Genomic DNA, 20493 nt, shown 5'->3' on the forward strand with positions numbered 1-20493 from the left:
GGGGACAGCTTTCCTCTGGATGTTGTCTCTGCAGACTGCATTTGGCCAAGGTCCTTGCTGTGGAGGGGTGTCCCGATGCTCAGCCCTTCCAGTTTCTGGAGCTGGCCTCAGCGGAGCTGCCAAACCCAAAAGACCTCTGCATCTCTCCTGTATTTTGGGTCTCCCTTTGCCATCGCACCTTGTGTGATTTGGCCCCATAGAGTGGTTCTGCTGCAGCCTTGCCTGTGGGGTCAGTCAGAGCCATCAGGAGGTGACTGACATCCTCCAGCGGTGCTCTGCCACGTGCCGTCTCCAGCTGCCTCTCAGGAGCTGCACGTGGACCCATCCTGCACCTCGCTGCTTGCGCTCTGCCCTCGGTCTGCTCTAAACAGTGGAGCTGCATGGCCGTTCCTCTCGGTGCAGGAGAGCTCTGGTGGTGCTCTGCTTGCTCAGCCTTCCCCGTGGGGCCCAGCTAAATCCAGCTGTGGGAAAGGGGCCGATGTGCTGCAGGGATGGGGGCTCTGGCAGATCCAGGAGACAGTGAAGCTGTGTGACTGAATCCCAGACTGTGTTTGCTCTGCCTAATTATCAAAAGTATGAGTTTGTTCTGCTAGGTGCACATTATGCCTTTATTGTGGTGTAATTATGCCAGCTGCCTATGTTTAGTGTCATAAAAAGGAATAAAATGCCCATTACCCGCCTAAAGAATTCTTCTTGTGGTTTTTTTTTATTTTTATTGCTCTGGAGTACACAGTGGGGATATCTTTGATCGGCAATTCTCCATGTAAAATAGCTAGTGAAATACTGTGCCTGTCGGAGAGCTCCTTCAGCCAGCAGCCTGCAAAGGCAGCTGGCCCGCCAGCCTCACCTGGTGCTGCCTCTGCTGCTTACTGCCAGCCTGATCTGGTGGTCAAGGTGGTGAAGCCACCACACTGCCTTCCCCTGCGGGAGCTCGGCTGCTTTCTGGCAGGGTTTCCCTGCTGTCCTCAAGGTCCCAAAGCTCCCTCCTGCTGACACAGCACCTGAGGGGAACAGGGTGCTTTCCAAGCCTGGGAGAAGACGCAGCTGCTCTACCTGCAGGAGCCGTTCAGAAAGACACAACGGTGCCTGGGTCTGGCCGAGCTATTTTTTGGACAGAATGATGTGTCAAGGAGTCCTATGCCCAGGGGAAGCCCGTAATGTAGTTCAGGGAGCAGCGCAGAGCCATGTGTGGGTGGGAGCCACGTGCTCCTTCACCCCTGCCTGGGCTGGAGTGCCGAAAATACAAGCCGAGTGGCATGAACCTGCCAACGGCCTGGTGGTTCTCTTGCAAGATGCTAAGCCTCGTCCACCAGCCAACCCATGGCCCCTGCAATTGGGCTTCGGCTGCTTTGGGGGTTTTTGTGGCGTCTAAATATCTGGGACTATGTTTCTGTGGTGGTGAGAGATGCCTCGGAGGAGCCGTGTCCTCCAAGAGCTGAGGTTCTGTGCAAACATCAATTACTGAAACACATACACTTGCCAGGGAAGAGCGGCAGGAGGCTTGCTTTGTGTGTGTAAATGCTAGGGGCATTTTGGTGATATTAAATCATTTCTGATGGGGAAAAAAAAAAAACCACACAAAAAAAAAACAGAAACAAAACCAAAAAAAAACCCAGAAAACCCCAAATTCAAACCCCACATCTTTAGAGGTGGTTAAAAGCTGCCTCTCCGCCTTTCCTTCTTCTAATAGTTTCAGTCTATTGGAAACGGACTTTGTTAGCCTCATTAGGAGCGGTTAGTGCTGGCTATAGATAGCTCTTAAATATATGGTTTCGGTGGATGGTAAATCTGTTGTTTTAGCTGGTTTATTTTTCAACTCGATGATATTTTCAGCAGGTCCCTGGTCCCCCCCAGCCCAGCTGTGCCACAGATACCTCGCACAATGTCCCTTTTAATTCCCTCCGCTTATTTTTTACGTCAGGTGTTCCTTGAAGTGGCCTTCACAGCTCTCCACCCTTTCAGCCGATGACTACGTCAGGGGAAGATGGACTTGCACCTCCCCGCAGCTTCATTGCATATGCACACGCCGTCTGCCCCGGCGGCACGATTGCCTTGGTGAAGAATCCAAGGGGCTGCTGATAGCAATCATTGATTAAGAGGGTAATTGTCCTGAAAATTCAGATTGATCAAAAGGCAGAAATGATAACTTGTGTAACTGTGTTTAAAACCACGTCCTGTCAATAGGGGAGACTGAGACGTGGTGAGCAGAAAGCAGGGAGAATTGGATGTGCGAGCGGGTGAGTGTGCCTGTGGTTCGGGGAGGAGGGGGAGCCATTCTTCCTTGGGGTCCGTAGCAGGATGTTTCTTGTCACTGATGCTGGGCTATTGGAGATTCAATCACTTTTATCTTCCCCTCTCTCTCAATCCAAATGCCTTTTCATATTAGAAAATTAGAATCAGCTCTGCTCATGCAAGATTTATTAGCTCTGCTGAGCAATACCACAGAAGAGTAAATGATGTCGCATTTCAGGGGCTTTTTACACATTATGACCAAACTTGCAACTTCTTAAGTATTCTTCCACCGAGCCACTGCAGGGTGTGAAAGGGTTGGGGAGACAAACTTCTCTCTGGAAATAGTTCTGCACCAGTCTAGATGTCTCTTCTTTATTATTGGAATGATTGGATTTGGTTGCTAATACGGATCTTTTCTTTGGGCTCAGTTTCTGCGCTTACTGCTCTGGAAATCAAACTCTAAGAATTGAGCCTGTTTATCATATTTTTTTCTTGGCCCCCTTTGTAGAAACACTTTTCAGTGCTAAAATGTGTGTCTTTGGAGCTCTGCTGCTAGCTGGCACTCATTTACATCTGAAGACGACAAATCCTGTTTCCTGCTCAAATGTTTTCCCTTGTGTTTTGCACTGGGTGGCTGCTTTTTTAAATGCTTTCTGACCTTATGTCAGAAAACGGCTCATGTTTTACGTAGTGACGGTCCTTTGGTCTTCAGGCACTAGATGCTAAAGCTCTTCAAAGACATGAATGAATTCAGGCTCATAATGCTCAATAGATATTATTCTGGGGATACTGAGGCACAGGTGAGTTGGAAGATTTTCCTGTGAGTCCATATCAGAGATTGGAATAGAAATTAGGTCTCATCGCTCCTGGGCTTCAGCCACAAGGCTTGTTTGCGAGGCTTTTCACTTTCCAGTTGCTTTGCAGGCATTAAATCCACGCAGCATCCTCATGGGCTGGCTGCGCAGGAGGGTCACTCAGCTGCGAGAGTCAAAACGACCGGCTGTTGGGAGCCTCTGCCTGCCGTGCCGTTCAGAGTCTTTCTCCCCCTCTCAAAAATTAAGGCGTTTGAGATTCACAGTATTTCACTGATGATATACAAATCCCTAGTGGCTGCAGCACTCCACCCCTTTCACAATGGGCATTGTGTATGTAGCCCCTATACAAAAATAGTGGCTGTTGTCAAGGTAAACACCATTTTTCTGCTAGTTCTGGTTTGGATTATTTCCAAAAGGGGGCAAATTTTTCTCCAGCCATCATTATTTAGGAAAGTAGACAGCACCACACAGAGATGCTGATACCACTGCTCAGTGTCTCACTGAAACCAGCATTAAACAACAGAAGCCAGAATCAAGCTGTGGAAGGGAATAGTCCGTTCACAGCTTCATCTGCTGTCATCGTTGTGCGGTGGAGCCCAGCGCCTGCAGCTGAGCTTCTGCCAATCTTTTGTCTGACTTTTCCTTGACGTGGCCGAGCTACTGGGAGGATTGCAGTGCAGACAGCATGGAGGAGAGGTTGGGGCAACCCATTGGGATGGCCAACACGGGGCTTCTTCATGGCACATCATTGTGGGCTGCAAGGGCTCAGCTGCCTCTTTTATTTGGCAGCTTTAAAGGGACTTTATTACCAGGCAGTGCTAATTACATTTAAAACAAGACCATACTTGGACCTGTCCAAATGCCTGTCTAACTTGGCGCAAAGTTTTGCCATTCATCTTAGCAAAAGGCATTTCTGAAGAGATGCTTAAAGCTGTGGCTGGCTGGCAGAGAGGTTTCTTGTCAAGTGTCAGTGCTTGGGAGGCGGATACACTTGACAAGCAGAAGGACTTGACTTTTTCCCCTTCCGTGTACAAGCACTATGTATTATTCAAGGTCTTCTTAAGTCAATGCTGGGTTATTAATCGGTCGCTTCTCTGCATGTTAAATTTGCCTACTAATTTCAACACTCTGGAGGAGGACTGCGGCTATGAGCTTGCATAGTATTTTCCCTCCGTGAGTCTCCGTACACCCATGTGTGTTTTCTGGGGCTGCTGCAGCCCCTTGCCTTGGGTTCAGATGACGTGGTGCTGCCTGCGCGCCAGCCGGACGGGGAGGTGAGCTCCATGTTATTGACTTAATGTTCCCATTTCCAGATAGTCACTGCTGGTGGGGGGGAGCAGGAGCAGGGGCAGGGCCAGAGCAGTAGAAGCCTTGCCGAACCTTGAGGGGACAGGTAAGGCCCCAACAAGCCACTTTGCAAGGAATGGGGGCACTACAGTCCCAGGTGACACTAGAAAGAGATACAGTGGCATCCAGGTCTGGGGCAGGCGTTGTGCACAGCCCAGGGGGTGTTTGCTCCGCGAGATATGTGCTACCCACCTCCCCTTGGCTCCCGCTTGGTTTGCAGGCTGATGGAATGAGTTATTTGCAGGTGGTTTGGAGACAGCCTCTGCATCTCGGGGCTCTTCCTCCCCAGTCCCCAGCCAGGCCTCCATGCTCTGGTCTCCTCTCCTTCCACAAACTCTGGCGGTGGTAGGCAAGGCATGCGGGCCAGCAGCGCCTGCACGTTCCAGGAATCACGTCAGCTGTCATTACTTACATTACCTTGATTGGGAACAGTCAGTTATGTCACCGTCCATCATCGTGTCTCTCCCAGGAGACGCTGAAGAAGGAGAGGAGCAGGAATTACAAAGCGCTTCTGCGGTGCTCCGCCAATCCCACCGCTCCGTTGGCTGAACATCTGTCATCAGACAGCTTGAAGAGAAGGTGCTTTGTCTGATGGATCTTCTCATTGTAGCTCCACAGGGAGGAGCCTCCTGCAACACCGGGACTGCCCCGAGGGAAGAGAACTGGGGGCTTTTGTGCAGTTTAACGTGAAGGGAATGATGCTGCTGCCTGGAAAGCTGTATAGGGGACCCCAGGAGAGCCTGCTGGACAGCTGGGGCTGCTGGTTGGGCTATCCTGGCTGGGGGCTGCTTTGAAGCCAGGTAGAGTTACCAAAACTGTCTCCAGTCCAAATGAGGCGGAGCTCAGACTTGCACGTTGTCCCCACGCATGACTGCGGAGGATTCCTGGCCATGTCTCAGGTGGGAGTTCATCTTCCCTTTGGCTGGGAGCTCCAAATTCTAATGAAAAGATATTTGGCTTTTGATGAAGGAAACTTCTTATTTCTAATGGAAAATGATCTGGAAAGTTTCCAGCCCTCTCTGCCCCGAATGATTTGGGACTCTGGCTGCAGTTCCAGCAGCGAGTCTCTTCAGCTGGGGTCCCCCTCGCAGGCTGGGGTACAACATGTGGCAGTAGCTGTGTCCGTCTCTGGTGGCAGAGCCCCTGGTGCCACAAGCGGTGGGGAGGACCGTTTGTCTGTCTAGCTGCCTCATGTGAATAAATTTGTGCCTGAACTCAAGGTGGGTTTGGGAGGATAAGGAGGAATGGGAGCTCCATGGCCATGAGTCCGGGTTCCCCAAGGCTTGTGTGACCATATCTGTCACGGCTGAAAGTAAGAACGGTTCAAGAAGCACGCATTGCCCAGCAGGACACGCTGGGAGGTGGAGAAGGCAGTAGTACCTGCCTCGTTGGGTTTCTTGCTATGTGCATGTTGGTCCAGGCACTGTGACTTTGGCAGGGACATTACCTGTTAAGCACGTTGCTCACATTTTAGTTTCTGTTAGCTGGGCAGGGAGCAAGGGTGGTCTGGCAGCAGCTGGACCTCAGCAAGTCCCAGGGAGGTGGGTGTTCAACCCAGCTGGGACCTGGTGGTGCCTCTCTGGAGATCAGGCAGCTGGAGGGGGAGGAATGCCAGGGCAGGAGAGTGCTGCACCCTGGGGCTGAAGTGGGGAAGAGAAGAAACGTCATGGTTCTGTACGTTTCTCCTTGGAGTGGCTCCATCAAAGGCAAGAAGATGGTTCAAAGGGAGATCTTAAAACATGCAGAGGAGCTGGCTGGGGCCAGCAGTGGCACATGAGTGCTGTGTAGGGTGTGCGTGTGAGTAGGTCATGGGCAGCTGGAGCAGCCTCATCTCAGCCAGAGCCGTTCAAGGCATCTTGTGCGAGTACAGCCAGCAAGGTCTGACCTGTAATCCATCCTGTCACTTAAAGAACTTGCACTATACGGAAGTGATGCTTTATGTGAGCCAGGGGCATCGCTGCTGTTACTCTTAGCTGAGTTTGAAGAGCTCTTGCTGTCCCCAGCTTTAGGTGTAGGCTTTGTTGTGCTGGATGGCCCAGGTGCCTGGAGCTTGCTAAGCAAAGAAAAGATTGCAGAGGGTACATGGAGCAGAGGAGAGTCGTTCTGGAGGCGGGTTTCCATGGTGGGGGGTTAGCTAGTGAAGTGAGTAAATACGTGCTATAAACACGTGCAGAGCATCTCTGCGTGAAGAACCCAGCACAGCTTTTTTGAGTAAATAGAAAGAGAGCCCGGGTTCAGTTCATATGTCTGTTTTCTTTTCTTTTCTTATTCTGGTCAACTGTGGCTGTAGATAAGAGTTTTCTATTTGAAGTTCAGAAGGGAAGTGAAATCCATTGTTAGAAGAGGAGACTTTCTTTTTGCTTGATATCTATCTCCAGCGACACAGCGGAGAAGGAAAAGATTTGCTATGATAAAGGTAGCTTTAAAAAAAAAAAAAAAAAAAGGCACATTGAGTGTTGCTTTTCTGTGTACTTCAAAGCCTGGAGTAATATGGAACAGTGTAAAAGAAGAGAGAAAAAAAAAAAACAACCTAGCCCAGCCTCTGCACGGGGGCTGTGAATGCAGAGCCGTAATGGAGCACCATCCTGGCCAGAAATCCAGCGCTTTGCCCCAGCCGTTCATCTGGGCTTGGTGTAGTGTTACTCGGTGTGCACAGCACCTGCCAGGAGTCCACGGGGATGGGCTCAAAGAGGGATGCTCATTGTGGGGGGAGCAGAGGAAACATTTTGCAGGCGTGCATCCTATGGAAGGACTGAACCAAGGGAAGTCACTCACTGGAAAGAAAATCAGGCAAGTCTGGAAGCAGTATGGGAAAAATGTGCCAATAAACATTTAATTATTAAAATAACTCGGAGATTGCATGGCGTGTTCAATACGGCGTGGCAGAGTGAAAAAGCTGAACAGCACAGCTCTGGTGAAGGCTGTGGGTGGGAAATGACTAGACGTCTCCATGCACCCTGGAGCCAGTGGGGTTGGCTTTCTGGGGTCCTAGGCTGTAGGATCAGCTTTCCCTGGGGCTCAGTTGTTTCTGAAGGAACCAGAGCAGAGGATTGCTGTGGAGGGGTGCCTGTGGCTGCCACCCCCTTGCTTGGAGCAGGCACGGATGAGCATACGGGGGGCTTCCAGCCTCCATGATCGCCAGCAGGACTTGGGTGGCCCAAATGCGGGTCCAGGCTGTGCAGCATGGGCAAGGATGGGAGCTCCCTGACAGGGGACAAGGCAGGGAGCAGAGAGGTACAGCCTGGGGAGCCGGGGCTTGTGACACCCCTGTTGCAGTACAGCTGTGTCCACGCAGGCTTCCCCTTTCCTCTGGCCCCATGGGTGCCCTCCAGCCAGGCTGGTGGCGTGGGGCCCTACATCTGCTATGCTGCTGTCATGGTTTTGGTCTTCATCCCCATCCCAAGCTTGACGTATGGTCCTGGCTTCTGGGATACCCCTTGCTGTGCCAGCCTGAGGGTGCTGCTGCGCTGGCAGCATGTCTTGGGCTCGCTGAGCTGCTGGGGCACCCCTGGAGCAGACACTGGCCGAGACCCCCCATTCCCCTCCAAGAAGCTGGTGCAAGTAGGGGAGAGAGCAAGTGTGTGCTGGAGGCTTTGCGTCTGCAGGAGTCTGGGGAGGAGCAGGATGAGAAACCAACAAACTCATTTTCAGCGCTGACCTGAGCAGAGGCTGGAAGTGAAAAGATTTCCAGCAACCCTGGGCTGGTCAGGGTTGCTAACGAGCCTTTCCTTTGAGCAATGTTTTACATTCTTTAAAGATCGCAGGGAGCTTTTGGGGAGAATCTGCTAAAGTAAATGGCAGAGTCAAGTGTGCTGGCTCCTTTCTTTCCCTTTTCTTTTCCCTTTTTTTTTTCCTTTCCCCTTTCTTGGTTCTCTTTATTATGTGGAGTTGCTCTGGCTCTTTCTCTCACTTCTGTTTCTCCTTTTGTTCTCTCTTTGTCTATTTATCACACTGTGAAGGTTGAAAGAGATGTTATTAATCTGGGAGAATGAAGGCAGGATTAGTGGTATGAATCGGATTTTGAGAGCTGTAATGATAGAAAGACTCGCTCTGCTGGCGGGCTGCGTGAGTTTGATAAATGGGGAGCACTCCAAACTGACTCGCGCCTTCCTCCGCACTGCTCGCTTTGCCCGCTGGGGCGTGCCATGCTCTCAGATCTGCCAGCCATCCCACACCGCTCCTACCTGAACCAGAGCAAAAAGCCAAGGGTAAATCAGAGACAAATATCTCCCATTGCACTTAAAGAGATCATTTCTTTCAACATCTTTTTCAAACAGAGTCCTGTCAAGTTCTTGGACAGCCTTGTGTGGAGGTAGGATCCTTCCTTGGAGTATGGCTCGGAACCGCGGCCATGCGTTACTGTCTCCTGTCGTGGCTTTGCAGAGAGCAGCGGGGAGTTAGAGTGGCTGCAGCAGAGCTCCCGTCCTGCAAGGCACAAAGAGGCAGGATCATCTCTGTAGGGCTGCACCCTGCTGCGTTTGCCTCCTGAGGATTGCACCAGGCTTCAAAGCCCCGTGGGGCTGGGAGAAGGCAGGGGGTGTTTCATCAAAAGTCGCTTTGGGGTCTTTGCCCTGAAATCTCCTGAATGAGGGGTCCTGCCCTTGCATAACGTGAGTCAGGTCCCCTGTTACCAATCTTGGGGTGGGGGGGCAAAGCAGGCTCTGGGGACAGCCAGGCAGAGCAACAGCCCCCAGCTATGGGGCAAAGCAAGACTGTCTGGACCAGCATCTTTAGCGAGTAGGGTCCTTTCCTGGGATCACCCCACTGCATGCTCACCTACTTGAACTCTTCCTCATCCCCACCCTTGGGTGTGTGGTGGTCCGTGTTGCACCCTACAGAGCCAGAAAAGCTAGGGATAAACTCATAGGTGTAGGGTACATTTCACTTTGAAGCTGGTTCATGAGCGCAGAGCTCACTGCCCTGTTGCGGTTGTGCCACCAGGCATTCATACGTGGGGACTGTGCCCTTGTCCTAGGGCCCTCATGGTGGTTCTTGCCCCAGGCTGTGCTATGGCTTTTGCTGTGGACATTTTGGGCTTGCTGCTTGCTATCATGGCTAGGTTTGGGTCTTGTGATCCAGCCGGGGAGTGTGCCTTTACTGAAGTGAGATGTGGTTGCATGAAGGCCATGTGCAATGTGTTGGGAAGGTTTGGGTGCTTCAGTGCCCCTCGCCCCAGGGGCTGTGGGCACAGACCTGGCCCTACAGCCCATCCAGGGGAGCACCGAGTGTCTGGTGGTGGGTGCAGGACCACCCGCCACCGCAAGGTTTGCATCTCGCCCGCGTTGAGCAGGAGATTATTGCTCAGTACAGGAGGGGGAACAGGGGTGTGCGGGAGAGACCCTGCTTCAAAGGGGGAGTCAGACCACGGGCAGCCCAGAGTTGTCAATGTCCCTTTAACTACAAGGTAATGGACTCCCCCACGCTCGGGCTGAGCTCTCCTCCTGCCTTTGCAGGAATGGTAATGATTGTCAAGGTAGAGCTAATGAGACGTGCACATCTTTAAAGGATCGTGGCTTCTGAGACAAAATTAAAAGAAAAAAAAAAATGAAGGGATGGGGGAAGGAGAGAAAGTCCAATTGCACTGCCTTGGCCAGTGAGGCGTCCGTCTACCTGTCCTGCCTGCCCCTCAGCAGGATCACCCCTAAATGACTCTCAGGGTCTCTTTGCTTGGTGCTGCAACTCCTGTTTGGCCCTGGGAGCCTCGTTGTCTCCCTGAGGCCCCCCCCAGCCCCTCCACAGGCTCCAGTCCCCAGGGCGAGGGAGCAGGGCACTGTGGGCGTGCGGGAGCGTGGCGGGCAGCACCTTTGTTGGGAGGGCCGGCAGCCCAGCTGCTGTCTGGCACGGCTGTGGGGACAGCGGAGCTGGAAAGCAGAATAGGAGGAAGGCATGCAAGGAGATGAGGGACCCAGGAATGTCTTGTCCTGGGTCGGTTGAAGACGTGGGGATGGTGGTGCTGTCAATCCTGGCTGGCTCATCCCTCTTTCCATCCCTTATTTCCAGTTCTGGGATGCTGCACTTGGCACTTCCAAGCATACATAAAGGTACTGTCTGGATGCCAGGGAGTTAATGATGCCCCCAAATGCCTGTCCCACAGGGGAAAGGAAGAGGTGGCTCCCCTTTGGCGTTGGGAAATGCCCCATGGGCACTCCTGGTGCAGGAGAGGCTGAGCCAGGACTTGGCCCTTTGGGAAGAGCTGGTGTGAGCTGGGCCGTTGTGTGCGGTGCGTGGTGTGACTGCCTGCACACGCATTTCCTCCCGTTCTCACTATTTCAACTTCACAGGTTGAATTGGTTCAGAGCAGCCAAACTAAATGAGAAGAGAAATGATCAGTCAAATATTTCTTAAATCCTGTCTTTAAGAGCTAAGTGCTTGGCTGGAACTTTAAGGCAGGTAATGAGGCTCTCTTCAGATCAGCTTGTGATGTGGAAACTGCTAGATTGACCAGGCTGCAACTGGAAGAAAGCTCTGTCACAGCCAGGGATGGTGCGGCACGGGACTCCCCACGCCCTGGCGCTCTGCACCAGCCTGCTGCTGCCCACGGCTCCCTGCCGCCTGCACCTGTCTTCACCCTCATCCTGCAAGGAATAAAATACAGCTGGGGGGAGCAGCTTGCTTGCACAAAACTGGGTGACTCCCTTCTGCATAGGGGGAAGTGTATGTCAGTCAGTGCTTTGGAGTCCAGCCCCAGTTTGTTCCAGGCGTGCAGGTGAGAGCTTGGGGCAGAGGCGGTGACCCAGAGGACCCCTGTCCCTCTAAAGGATTCTCACCGGTTTTCAGTTTTAAGCTGACAGATTTGTTTTGCTGCAAAAATCAGAGTGACTTCAAGCCTTGCAGTGGCTCTGTGAGGTGGGATGCTTTCTTAGCTTCGTCTCTAGCTGGTGCAAGGGGAGAAGGAAAATAATGTCATTTTTCCAGCAGCCTGGTAAGGACGTGTTGGTAGGATTGGTCCTTCCTTTTGAAGACACCATCCTTCCCTCTGCAGCGGGGCACCAGCAGTGTTTGTCTGCGGCAGGACAGCACCTTTGCAAGGCACTTTCTGGACTAGAGGGATTGGTTTGCTGGAGGAAAAGTGGCAGTGCAGGAGCAGCAGAGGATAAGGGAGCAATGCTGGGCGAGATGGGACATGTCAAGTGTCTCTTCCCAGCTCCAAAATACTCACTTCTCCTTTGATCTGGGACCAGCGAAGAATCTGTTCTTACCTGGCTGCTCCGCACAATGCTACTCGTGCAAAACTTCTGTGCCCTTGCCCTTGCTACTCGCCGTGCCCGCCTGGCAGCACTCTCCATCCTGCTCTCCTCTGGGCCTCTCCCGGGCAGGAGCTGGGGACCCTCTGAGCTTTCTGCTTTATATCCAGGTTTTTTAGGCCTTCTGTTGTTAATTATTGAGATGTAATAATGTGATTAGTGCACTATTAAAAAAATCGCTGATATGATTACCATGGATTTAATATCACATGATATATCAGTACATTGTTACATGGTGACAGATGTAATTGAAATACACTTATTGGAGCCTGGGGTCGTGTTTCATTCAATCACAGCAGCACCTCCGGGAGGCAGAGCAGAAATCGCTAAAAAAAAAAAATAAAAAGGCATCAGGATTGGAAATTGTAATGAAAACAAAGAAACTTGCAGCCTGTTCAAGTCTGGGCAACTGCTGCTTTGGCTTTTTCTCCATAGGAATTTAGAAAGGTGTAAGTCGGGAGCGCTGCCTTGTGGATCAGCTGGAGGAGATAGGTCAGCCAAGTTGAAATTGTCTGCTCAGGGGACGAGCAGGAGGACTTGTGTGTGGACCTGTACACAGAAGGCTTCCAGCCATCTTGCATCACGTGAGCCTGGGCGCTTATGGACGCTATACCACTGACCTGCCAGCCTCTCTTCGCTCCTTTTTAAAAGCCAGGTGGACCCGAAGATGATACCCGTTGTGCTGTGGGAAAGCCAGCCAGCTGCTCCCCACCTTCTGCCTAATTCTGCCATTTTTGGAGTCAGGGATCACTCAGCTGCCTGCGTTTGGCTCGGGCTGTGCCGCAGAGCACAGGGAGGCAGCGGTGAGCTTGCCTGCAGGACTGCGCCCCAGGTCGTGTTTCCTTCCAGTGAGAAGAGGTGACATCTGTCTCTGCCGCATTATCCTCGTGAGGATCTGCACGTGGGCTCTGGGCAGCTGGGGCGAGGAGAGGAGCAGCTATCATGTACCCTCTGCAGAGGCAGCCAGCTAAACCGGAGCCTGGGCAGGGAAGGGACTCTGCTTTCTCTGCCCGTGGGGCTGGGGCAAGGCTTGGGCTAGAGAAACGTGCCTGCAGGAAAAGCACAAAGACCCTACCTCCTGGTGCTGGCACAAACCTACTACTGGTCCTTCTCACCATGGGGGTGAGCAAGAAGCTGATGGTGAACATGGAGGTCTCCTTTTCCTCCATCTACTCCTGTTCCAGGGAAACAACTGTCACCCACTCTCCCAGTCCCCACCAAGGCAAGTGATAGTTTGGGGTGTTGCCCTGGGCAGGATGGGGCTGTGGCAAGACCTCAGAGATACAGCATGACATGCTTAAAGCACATTAATTGCTCTGATTGTCACCAAGTGCTAAGTCTCCTTCTCCTGTAAAGGGGGCCAGCAAGGGGATGTGGCCTCCCAGAGCTGTGATTAGGACTCGGGTATCCCTGTCCCCAACGCTACTGCAGGTCCCCAGGGTTATTTTATCCCTGTGAGACGGTGTGTAGGTGACTCTGAAACTGAAGGTACTGTTTAGTCTCAAGCTCATCCAAAACAAAGGAAGGAGGAGGAATTTGTGGATGGACTGAAGGCGTCTTTTCCAACGAAGAGGGGAATGGCACTGTGGTGAGCTTGAGACATCTGGATGTTTGCATAATGATGCGCCGGCATCTGGCCCTGCGTCGCTAGCTCGGCATTCGCACGTTCGGTGCAGCATCACCCCCTGCTCCAATGCGTCTCTCCCAGGAGCTGGGTTACAATCCTTGCTGATGCTTGAGGGGTCATTTCTGTTTCAGGCTTTTGATTCTGTGTCCTCCCTCCTACGAGTGCTCCCACCCCCCTTTTATGGACCCAGCGTGCTCCCCTGGAAATTTTCGGCATTCCCCCTATAAGCCCTTGCTTTGCTGGGAGCTGTGGAAATTCATTTCCAGCTGGTGTGGGAGCGCTCTGGCTGGGACGGCTCTGGCAAGCATCTTTCTTTCGAGGTTAAAAACATAATTTCAGTCTGACCTCTGAGTTTCGGAGCTTTTGTTGGTTTTCTCCGCCCCCAGATGGTTTTTGTGTGTGATTTTAAAATAGCCTTCTTCTCTTGGTTGAAGCTAGCTGATGCGTCCGCTTCTCATTCGAGGATTGTTGTGTTTTATTAATGCTGTTATTATTCTATTACTGTCATTGTGCTCTTTTATAGCAAATAGCTTAATTTAGTTGAGATACACAGATGCTGAGAGTTTAAGTGAAATCTTCAGCACTTGGTATGCTGGGCACTGCGCAGATATTCCCTCAGCACTTTGGTATAAACCTTTCACTTAAAAACAAATTGGCTGCTGGGGCAGTGCTGGGTGGCAGGAGTTTGGGAGGGGAGAAGGGGTGGGGGAGTACCTGTTTAGCACCCTAGGGAGGACCTCATAGTCAAATGTGAGTATAGGTGCTCAGGAATAAAGCTCCCACTGAGACCCCCGAGATGTGGTAGGGCTGCCTTCCCTGCCGATGCTGCAGGACAGAGGGAATTACACCAGCAGCATTGCTGGGTTGCTTTGGGTTGGGTTTTTTTAGTGTGTGCTGCATTTTCTGCAGCTGAAGCTGCATGGCTCCTGGGAGAGGTGGGGACTGGTCACGGTGTCACCCCCCAGCGGAAGGTACAGTGCCACTGAAATTAAATTAATCTGGTTGAAGAACAACGTGGCTGCTGGGAAGCTGGACTGTGCTGTAAGTAGTTCTTGGGGTAGAGGAGAGGGGTTGAGAAATAGCGTTGTTGATGAGATGACTTAGGGGCCAAGGGTCCTGTTGTGAGAAATGACTTGGGTGCTTTAGCCTCCCAGGAAGTTGGTGCAATCGAGGCTCCAAAGTACCTTAACTACTTTTGAAATGTTACCTCTTATTGTTGACAGATGTTCATCTGAAATGGATGCTTCTTGCTTGGTGCCTCTGGGCATTCATTAATACTAGTGATAACAATTCCAGATTGTTTCCTACATCCTCTTTCCCTGCCTCCATCCCTTAAAAATTACAAAGGTAAAACCAAAACCCTGTTAGTGCCACATTATTTGTGCACTTAACTCTTACTGCCTTAGCAAAACCTGCTGATCTTGGTGCTATCAGTGCCAAAATTACTTCGTGTGGGGTAGGGAAAGCCAAGAAGGGAGTAAAGTAAAATGGAGCAAGCAGGTGCCATGCAGGTTGAGATGGTGCTGATGGCGGTGTCAGCTCAAGTGAAGGTGTCCTCTGCACCTGGCCATGGCGAGGGAGCTGTGTCCCTGCTGGACGGTCCTTCAGGGAGCAGCCCTGTGCCTTCCCCCTCTCCTACCCGTAGCTCTAGGACACCATAGTCTTCCTGGGGAGGGCTCTCCCCCTCTCTCTCGAGAGCCCCTCAGGGGCAGCCTCTTTGGGGTGCAGACTTGCTTCCCAAGTGCAGACTTGCTTCGCCCTTCAGGGGCGAAGACTTGCTTCCACCCTTCTCCTGTGGCCGAGCAAGGGGAGCAGCTCCCCGTGCTGTGGGGACGGGTCGGGGAGGAGGAGCGCGCTGGCCCACGCTGCCTGTCCCTGATGTGCACTCATAATAGCTTGGGGGTCTGTGGGAAGTTGTCGGGATCATTTTATCTCCCTGCTTTGCGGCAGCTTTGTGGCTTTATCTGGCTTTCGAGGCAACCGGGGTAGCTAACAACATGCACGGAGCATCCTCTGCGGAGGAGGCCTGGTGCCCAGTTTTGCTAGAGGTCTGCTTTACCACTTATGAGAAACGAGTTAACCTCCCTTTGATCTCGGTTCACGGCTAACCCTTTAACAAAGTCCGGGATGTGCGAGGAAATCAATACTCAAGGCATTGAATTTAACACCAGCCATCAACTCAAGCATAACACACACACTGACTGACGCCGATTACAAGGAGCGGGCTGGTTTGAAGCTCGTTTGCCAGCTCTCTGGGGTGGTGCGGGGCGGCAGTGGGGAGGGCAGGCGCGCTCGCACGGCTTGCTGTCACTCGGTGGGGAGTGAGAGGGACCTGGCGTGCTCTGCCGTGTCCTCCCAATTGGCTCTGCCTCCTGGTGCCCCTTGTCTCTCTCCTTACGGCTCTGATTTGCAGCCCCGGCAGCTGTTCCCCAACACAGGAGCAGAGAGCTTGGATGCTGTGCACAGTCACTGAACGCCTGTTTGTGTACACACGTAATTGCTCCTTGCTGGTGAGGAGCTGTGGCAGGACTTGAGGCAGGGCAGGTTCTGCTGAGCCAGACAAAAAAGGTACTGCAAGTTAAAAATCTGAAAAATAAAATGCTGCAGGTGGGAAAGGTTGAGTGTCTGGTCAAGGAGGCAGCCGTGGTGTTTCTCCAGCTCTGGTCCTCCCCGTGGAGATCTAATTAGATCAGTGGAGAGCTAATTGGGACACCGTGTTCCATACCAGCCGCTCACTCTGTGCTGGCATGTTGGCAGGAGGTGGCGGGCGGGCTGCCTGGCACGGCTCTGTGGCCGGGAGAGCCAGGCGGTCCACGGCCAAGCGCTTTCTAGACAGCCCATGAACCTCCTCGTCACATCTCAGCCCTCCAGCCCTCTGCTGCAGACCAGCTGCCCCCCGGGGGGGCTTTGCTTCTCGCTTGCTCTTCTTGATTCCCTCAGCTGTAGCCAGAGCTGAGAACAGCACAGGCAGGTCAGGGACGGGTTCGCAGGGCAGCTGAAGGATGCTGAAAGGGGTGGGGTGAGCATTACTTGACCCCACAGCTCTGTCCTTGTACTGTGGCTGCGTGGGGGGCACCCCTCTGCTACTCACACTCAGTAATAATTCCGTTGGGCATGTGCTCCTGGGACCTGCTCCTCAGGTCTCGGATCATCAGCAGGCAGCAGCTAGGCAAATCCTAGCAGCACCTCCCAGGCGCGCTGGCAGGGAAGGGCCAGCCAAGCCGCTGAATCCGGCCCTCGGCAGCGGCAAGGCAGTGGCGCCTCCTTCCACGGGGAGTGGGGCCCGAGGGCGTCCGTGCGGCCGGGGGTCGCAGCCCTCCCCAGCGCCTTACTACAGGCAGAACTGCAGGCACAGCAGTTCTGTGTCCGAGCTTGCCCGGTAAGGAGACCCTGGCTGGCTGGCTGCAAGAGAGGGTGGTCGCTGCCCGTGTCCTTGCGGGAGCCCGGCCTGGCTGGCGGTCGGTGAGCCTGCTGGCACCAGAGCCATGGAGGTGCCTTTCGCTCCCCCGGGAGACGTGAACGGAGGCCTTGGGGACCCAAAGCCCTTAATTTTCTGTCATCCATGTCATGATCTCCCCTGTGACCTTCTCAGCACCATAACACAGTGCTGGTCCCCTCTTCCCAGTCCAGGTAGCCAGTCCTGCCCCCCACTCCTGCCTGGCCATAGCTGCTGCACTTCACCCCCCATGCCTCCTTTAATAACCTCTTCTTAGGACCTCACCACATCCTCCTCTCAGGTCCCTTTATTCTCTGCTTTCCTGACCTGTCTCCAAACTGATTCTCTTGCGGTGTGCTGCCTGGTCCCTCGGACCATCTCCTTCTGTTTGCTCTTCCATCGAAATCGGGGACCCTTCATTTTGCCGCCTGCTGCCCTGGTAGGCTGTGCTGGCTGGGCCCCTGTGCGTTGCCTGCTTGCCTGGCGTTTGCATCCATCAGAGCTCTTAGAGGCGCCTCTGCTTTAACCTCTTCAGTCTTAACCCTGACCTGAGTCAACAGTGATGAGGAGGAGCTGCTGCTTAGATGATCCAGTGTAAACTCTACCTTTGATTAGACAGGTATCATCCCCAGGCACCGGTGTGGCAGCGCCTTAACTTTCCTTGGTGTTCCCTCCCTGCAGCCCTGAGAGCCTCCGATGTGGGCAAGGGATGCGGCTGCTGCCCTCGTAATCTTTATTGATCTTTTCCCTGATGCCTCGTGCATTGTATTCCCTTGCTTTTCTCTTGCGCTTCCAGCTGCCTCTCCTCTGAGCGGCTTTGCATCTTGTGGGAGTGCTGAGAAACTCTGTTTTATTTGATTCTTGCAGAGCAGTAACACTCAGAGGCCCCGACAGCTCTGTTGGGTTGGTGCTGTGCCAAATATGAAAGATTGGGTTTTGCTCCTGAGAGTCTGCTGTCTGGGAGGAGGAGGTAAGAGGGAGCAGGGCCCATGTTTCCATGCCCCTCTGGTCTGTCCTATACAGGCCAGTTTCTCTGCATCGTGCCAGAGGTGAGTTTTGGAAAAGGTCTTGGATCTGTCCCAGGAAGGCATGGTAGACATGGAAGTGTGAAAGGAATTGTAGGATGTGACTAGAGGGAGAGAGGTATGTGATAAGACGTGCAGGCAAGTGAATAGAAGTGGTGAGAAGGTCCTGCAGGGTCACCCTCTGATTTCTTTCCCATCCCTTAGGGCCTGGATTTCAAGAACAGATTATGAAACTGAGATGCGAACCTGCTGGTTGCCCAGCATCCTTCCCTCACTGCCAGCCTGCAAGCACCTAACCTTGAAAATGCCAGGTAGCAAAAAACAGAGGGTTGAATTGCCTTGTCTCGCACCTGCAATGTGAATGGATGTGCAGTGGTACAGCACCTTCCGTACGCTTTTCCCCTGGTAACCTGTCTGTGGGTCTCTGCCCTCGGCAGTCTCATTCTCCCCATCTGGCATGTTTGGACACAGCAGCCCGACTGTCACCAGATGTGTCCCTTCCGAAAACATCCAGAGCACCGTGTGCTGAGACATGCCGTGCAGGGTGCAAAGGAGCGGTGTGTCTGCTCTGGACAAATGGCTTTGTTTTGCACTGGAAAAACTGGAGTCAAAATGTCATGTCAGTGTTTCGCACAGGAATAGATTGCTCCTTTCCAGAGAGCAGCATTTCTATCACTGGGTTTTACTTCGTGGTTCCCAAGCAGAACTGTTCCCACACAGTGAAATGAGACAATGTTTTAGCTTTTCCATCCTGGTTTAGGATGCAAGGCAATGTCAGAGCATCGGTGTTTCGGTGGGGTGGACATGGTTTCGCAGCCCGCTACAGCAAGAGCACGCTCCCTGCCAGGAGGCGAGGATGAGTCCCAGGGATGTGCTGCTTCTGCTTCCAGCACGTTTGATCCAGCCCGGCTCTTTCAAGGTGTGTGGAAATGAGCTACAATCTCATCATTCCTGCGGAGGCTTCTCGGAGGAGATAGCAGAAGGGTCACAGTGCCTCTGGAAATCTCCCTTCAGGCGATGTGCCGTCGCATTTCACAGCAGACAGACAGAATAACCTTTAGGGCATGGTAAGAGGCAGTGTTTTGAACTCCGAGCCAGGGAGCTCGTTTCTCTGACACATCATCTGTGTCCCTGCCGCTTCCTGCATCCCCCTGAAATACCTTTGTCCTAATCCATCACTTCCTTAGCTGGAATTAAAAAAAAAAGCTGGGAGTTGGTCAAGTTGGTCCCTTGTGTGCCGGCCACGCAGAAACCAGCCTCCCCTGCGGGAACGCATCCAGACCCTCTGCCATGGCCAATTTTGCCTTAATTTGAGCTGCTCTCAGCCTGCGTGGAGGTGGGGGTTGCCCCGCCAAGCCAGCCCTCGGCAGCAGCCTGGCTGCCCTGCCCTCTCTCGCTTCCCCGCATCGCAGCCTCCCCAGAGGGGTGCGGTACTTGGGTCCTGAGCTGTTTTCTTTCCCCCAGATTTATCTGACGTGGTCGTGGGGAGATGAGCAGGCTGGAGTGGGGCGAGCTGGGGCACGTGCAGGCTGGCATGGGCTGCCCTTATAAACAGCAGCTCCCCGCTGTGGGTTACCGGCTGTGCGGCACTGGGAGGAAAAGCGCTGGCTCTCCCTCCTCCCCCCTCTGGAGTAAATAATGGTACTTTTTATTTAGCTATTATTTCCCAGTGGCAGATATCTCCTCGGCTGTCTGTTTAACTATCTTTATCTCACCCTCCTTCTCTGTTTGATATAGTTATAGATAAACAGATAGCTACCTTAGTAAATAACATGTTTTTAAGAGACCGGTGGTATGGTTAACATAGTGCAGCAGCTGTTGATTTGTCTTTCACTGTTTGTTTTTTTTTCTTAAGGAAATGCTTTAAATAAGGGATACTTCATCTATTAAAAAAAAATACACTTGTAGCAGCTGCTAAGCCCATCCATAAGCCTGCTTTACGTTGTATTTGTGATGGGACTGACAGTGCATGGAGGAGCCTGATTATACACAATTCCATTTTAGCAAGCCCTGCGATGTAATTTCACAGGGCGATCAGTGTTTGAATGTAATAGCAGCCTGTGCTAAGGTGTCAGAATATTAAAGGCGCTAATGGAAAAGCTCCCTGGTACACAAGGGGGACAGCATTACAGGAGACGTCGCAGATGGCTGGGCACTAAACTAATGGGGCAGGATCCAAGAAGGGAAAAAAAACCTAGAAAAGGGAGAGCTCACGGGAGCACGGGCACCTGCTTCCCTCTCACACGGAAATTAAACAGCGAGCGAGGGAGAGGCGAGCGTGTGCATGTGTAAAAATAGAAATCGAGGGGGGAAAATACCCCCTTCGGAAGGGCTTGAAGGTTTTGACAGCGAGCCCGGCGCTGGCTTTGCTTGGGAAAGACCTGGGGTTAAATTAAACGGGTGCGTGTTTGGGGGACTGTGGGGCATGTCTGAGCATTGCAGTTGTCGTTCGTGGCCCTGGAAAGAGAAGAAGGGTGTGATCAGTGGATATTGTCACCCATCCTCGTGTAATATGGCAAAACCAGAGCCCTCTTTGGTGGTTGTTAATCTCCATCTAAATCCAAGGAGGGCGAGAGATGTCCACCTCGCTGCTGCCCCGGCAGCTCAGCTGTGCAGCATGGCACATCTGCTGGGGCCCCATCATGCCGTTTTCTGTCCTCATGTATCCAGGGGCTGACGGTGGGTCTCATTTCAGGGCAGTGCCAACATTTGCTTGTTTTCCAGCACCGTTGGAGGCATCTTCCCCTTCCCCCTGAACCCCCAGTTT

General features: G+C 52.7%; 1 protein-coding gene across 5 annotated transcripts in view; it reads left to right on the top strand.

Moving 5' to 3' along the window:
• ERI3 (ERI1 exoribonuclease family member 3) overlaps window positions 1–20493 on the top strand; it is a 136556-nt gene that overhangs the window by 67990 nt on the left and 48073 nt on the right. Inside the window, exon 7 of one of the 5 annotated variants that reach the window (XR_012674463.1) lies at window positions 17931–18793. The exons of 3 other annotated variants lie outside the window; for them this stretch is intronic. Coding sequence is in view for 1 of the 2 variants with exons in the window: in XM_075155974.1 (XP_075012075.1) it covers window positions 1922–1969 (48 nt within the window). In the remaining variant the exon portion in view is untranslated. Of the gene's footprint in view, window positions 1–1921; window positions 13295–17930; window positions 18794–20493 lie in introns of those variants that run through there. One more of the 5 variants, XM_075155974.1, reaches the window with a different exon arrangement.

This window comes from Calonectris borealis, chromosome 8 (assembly GCF_964195595.1).
Source record: "Calonectris borealis chromosome 8, bCalBor7.hap1.2, whole genome shotgun sequence".
Taxonomy (NCBI): domain Eukaryota; kingdom Metazoa; phylum Chordata; class Aves; order Procellariiformes; family Procellariidae; genus Calonectris; species Calonectris borealis.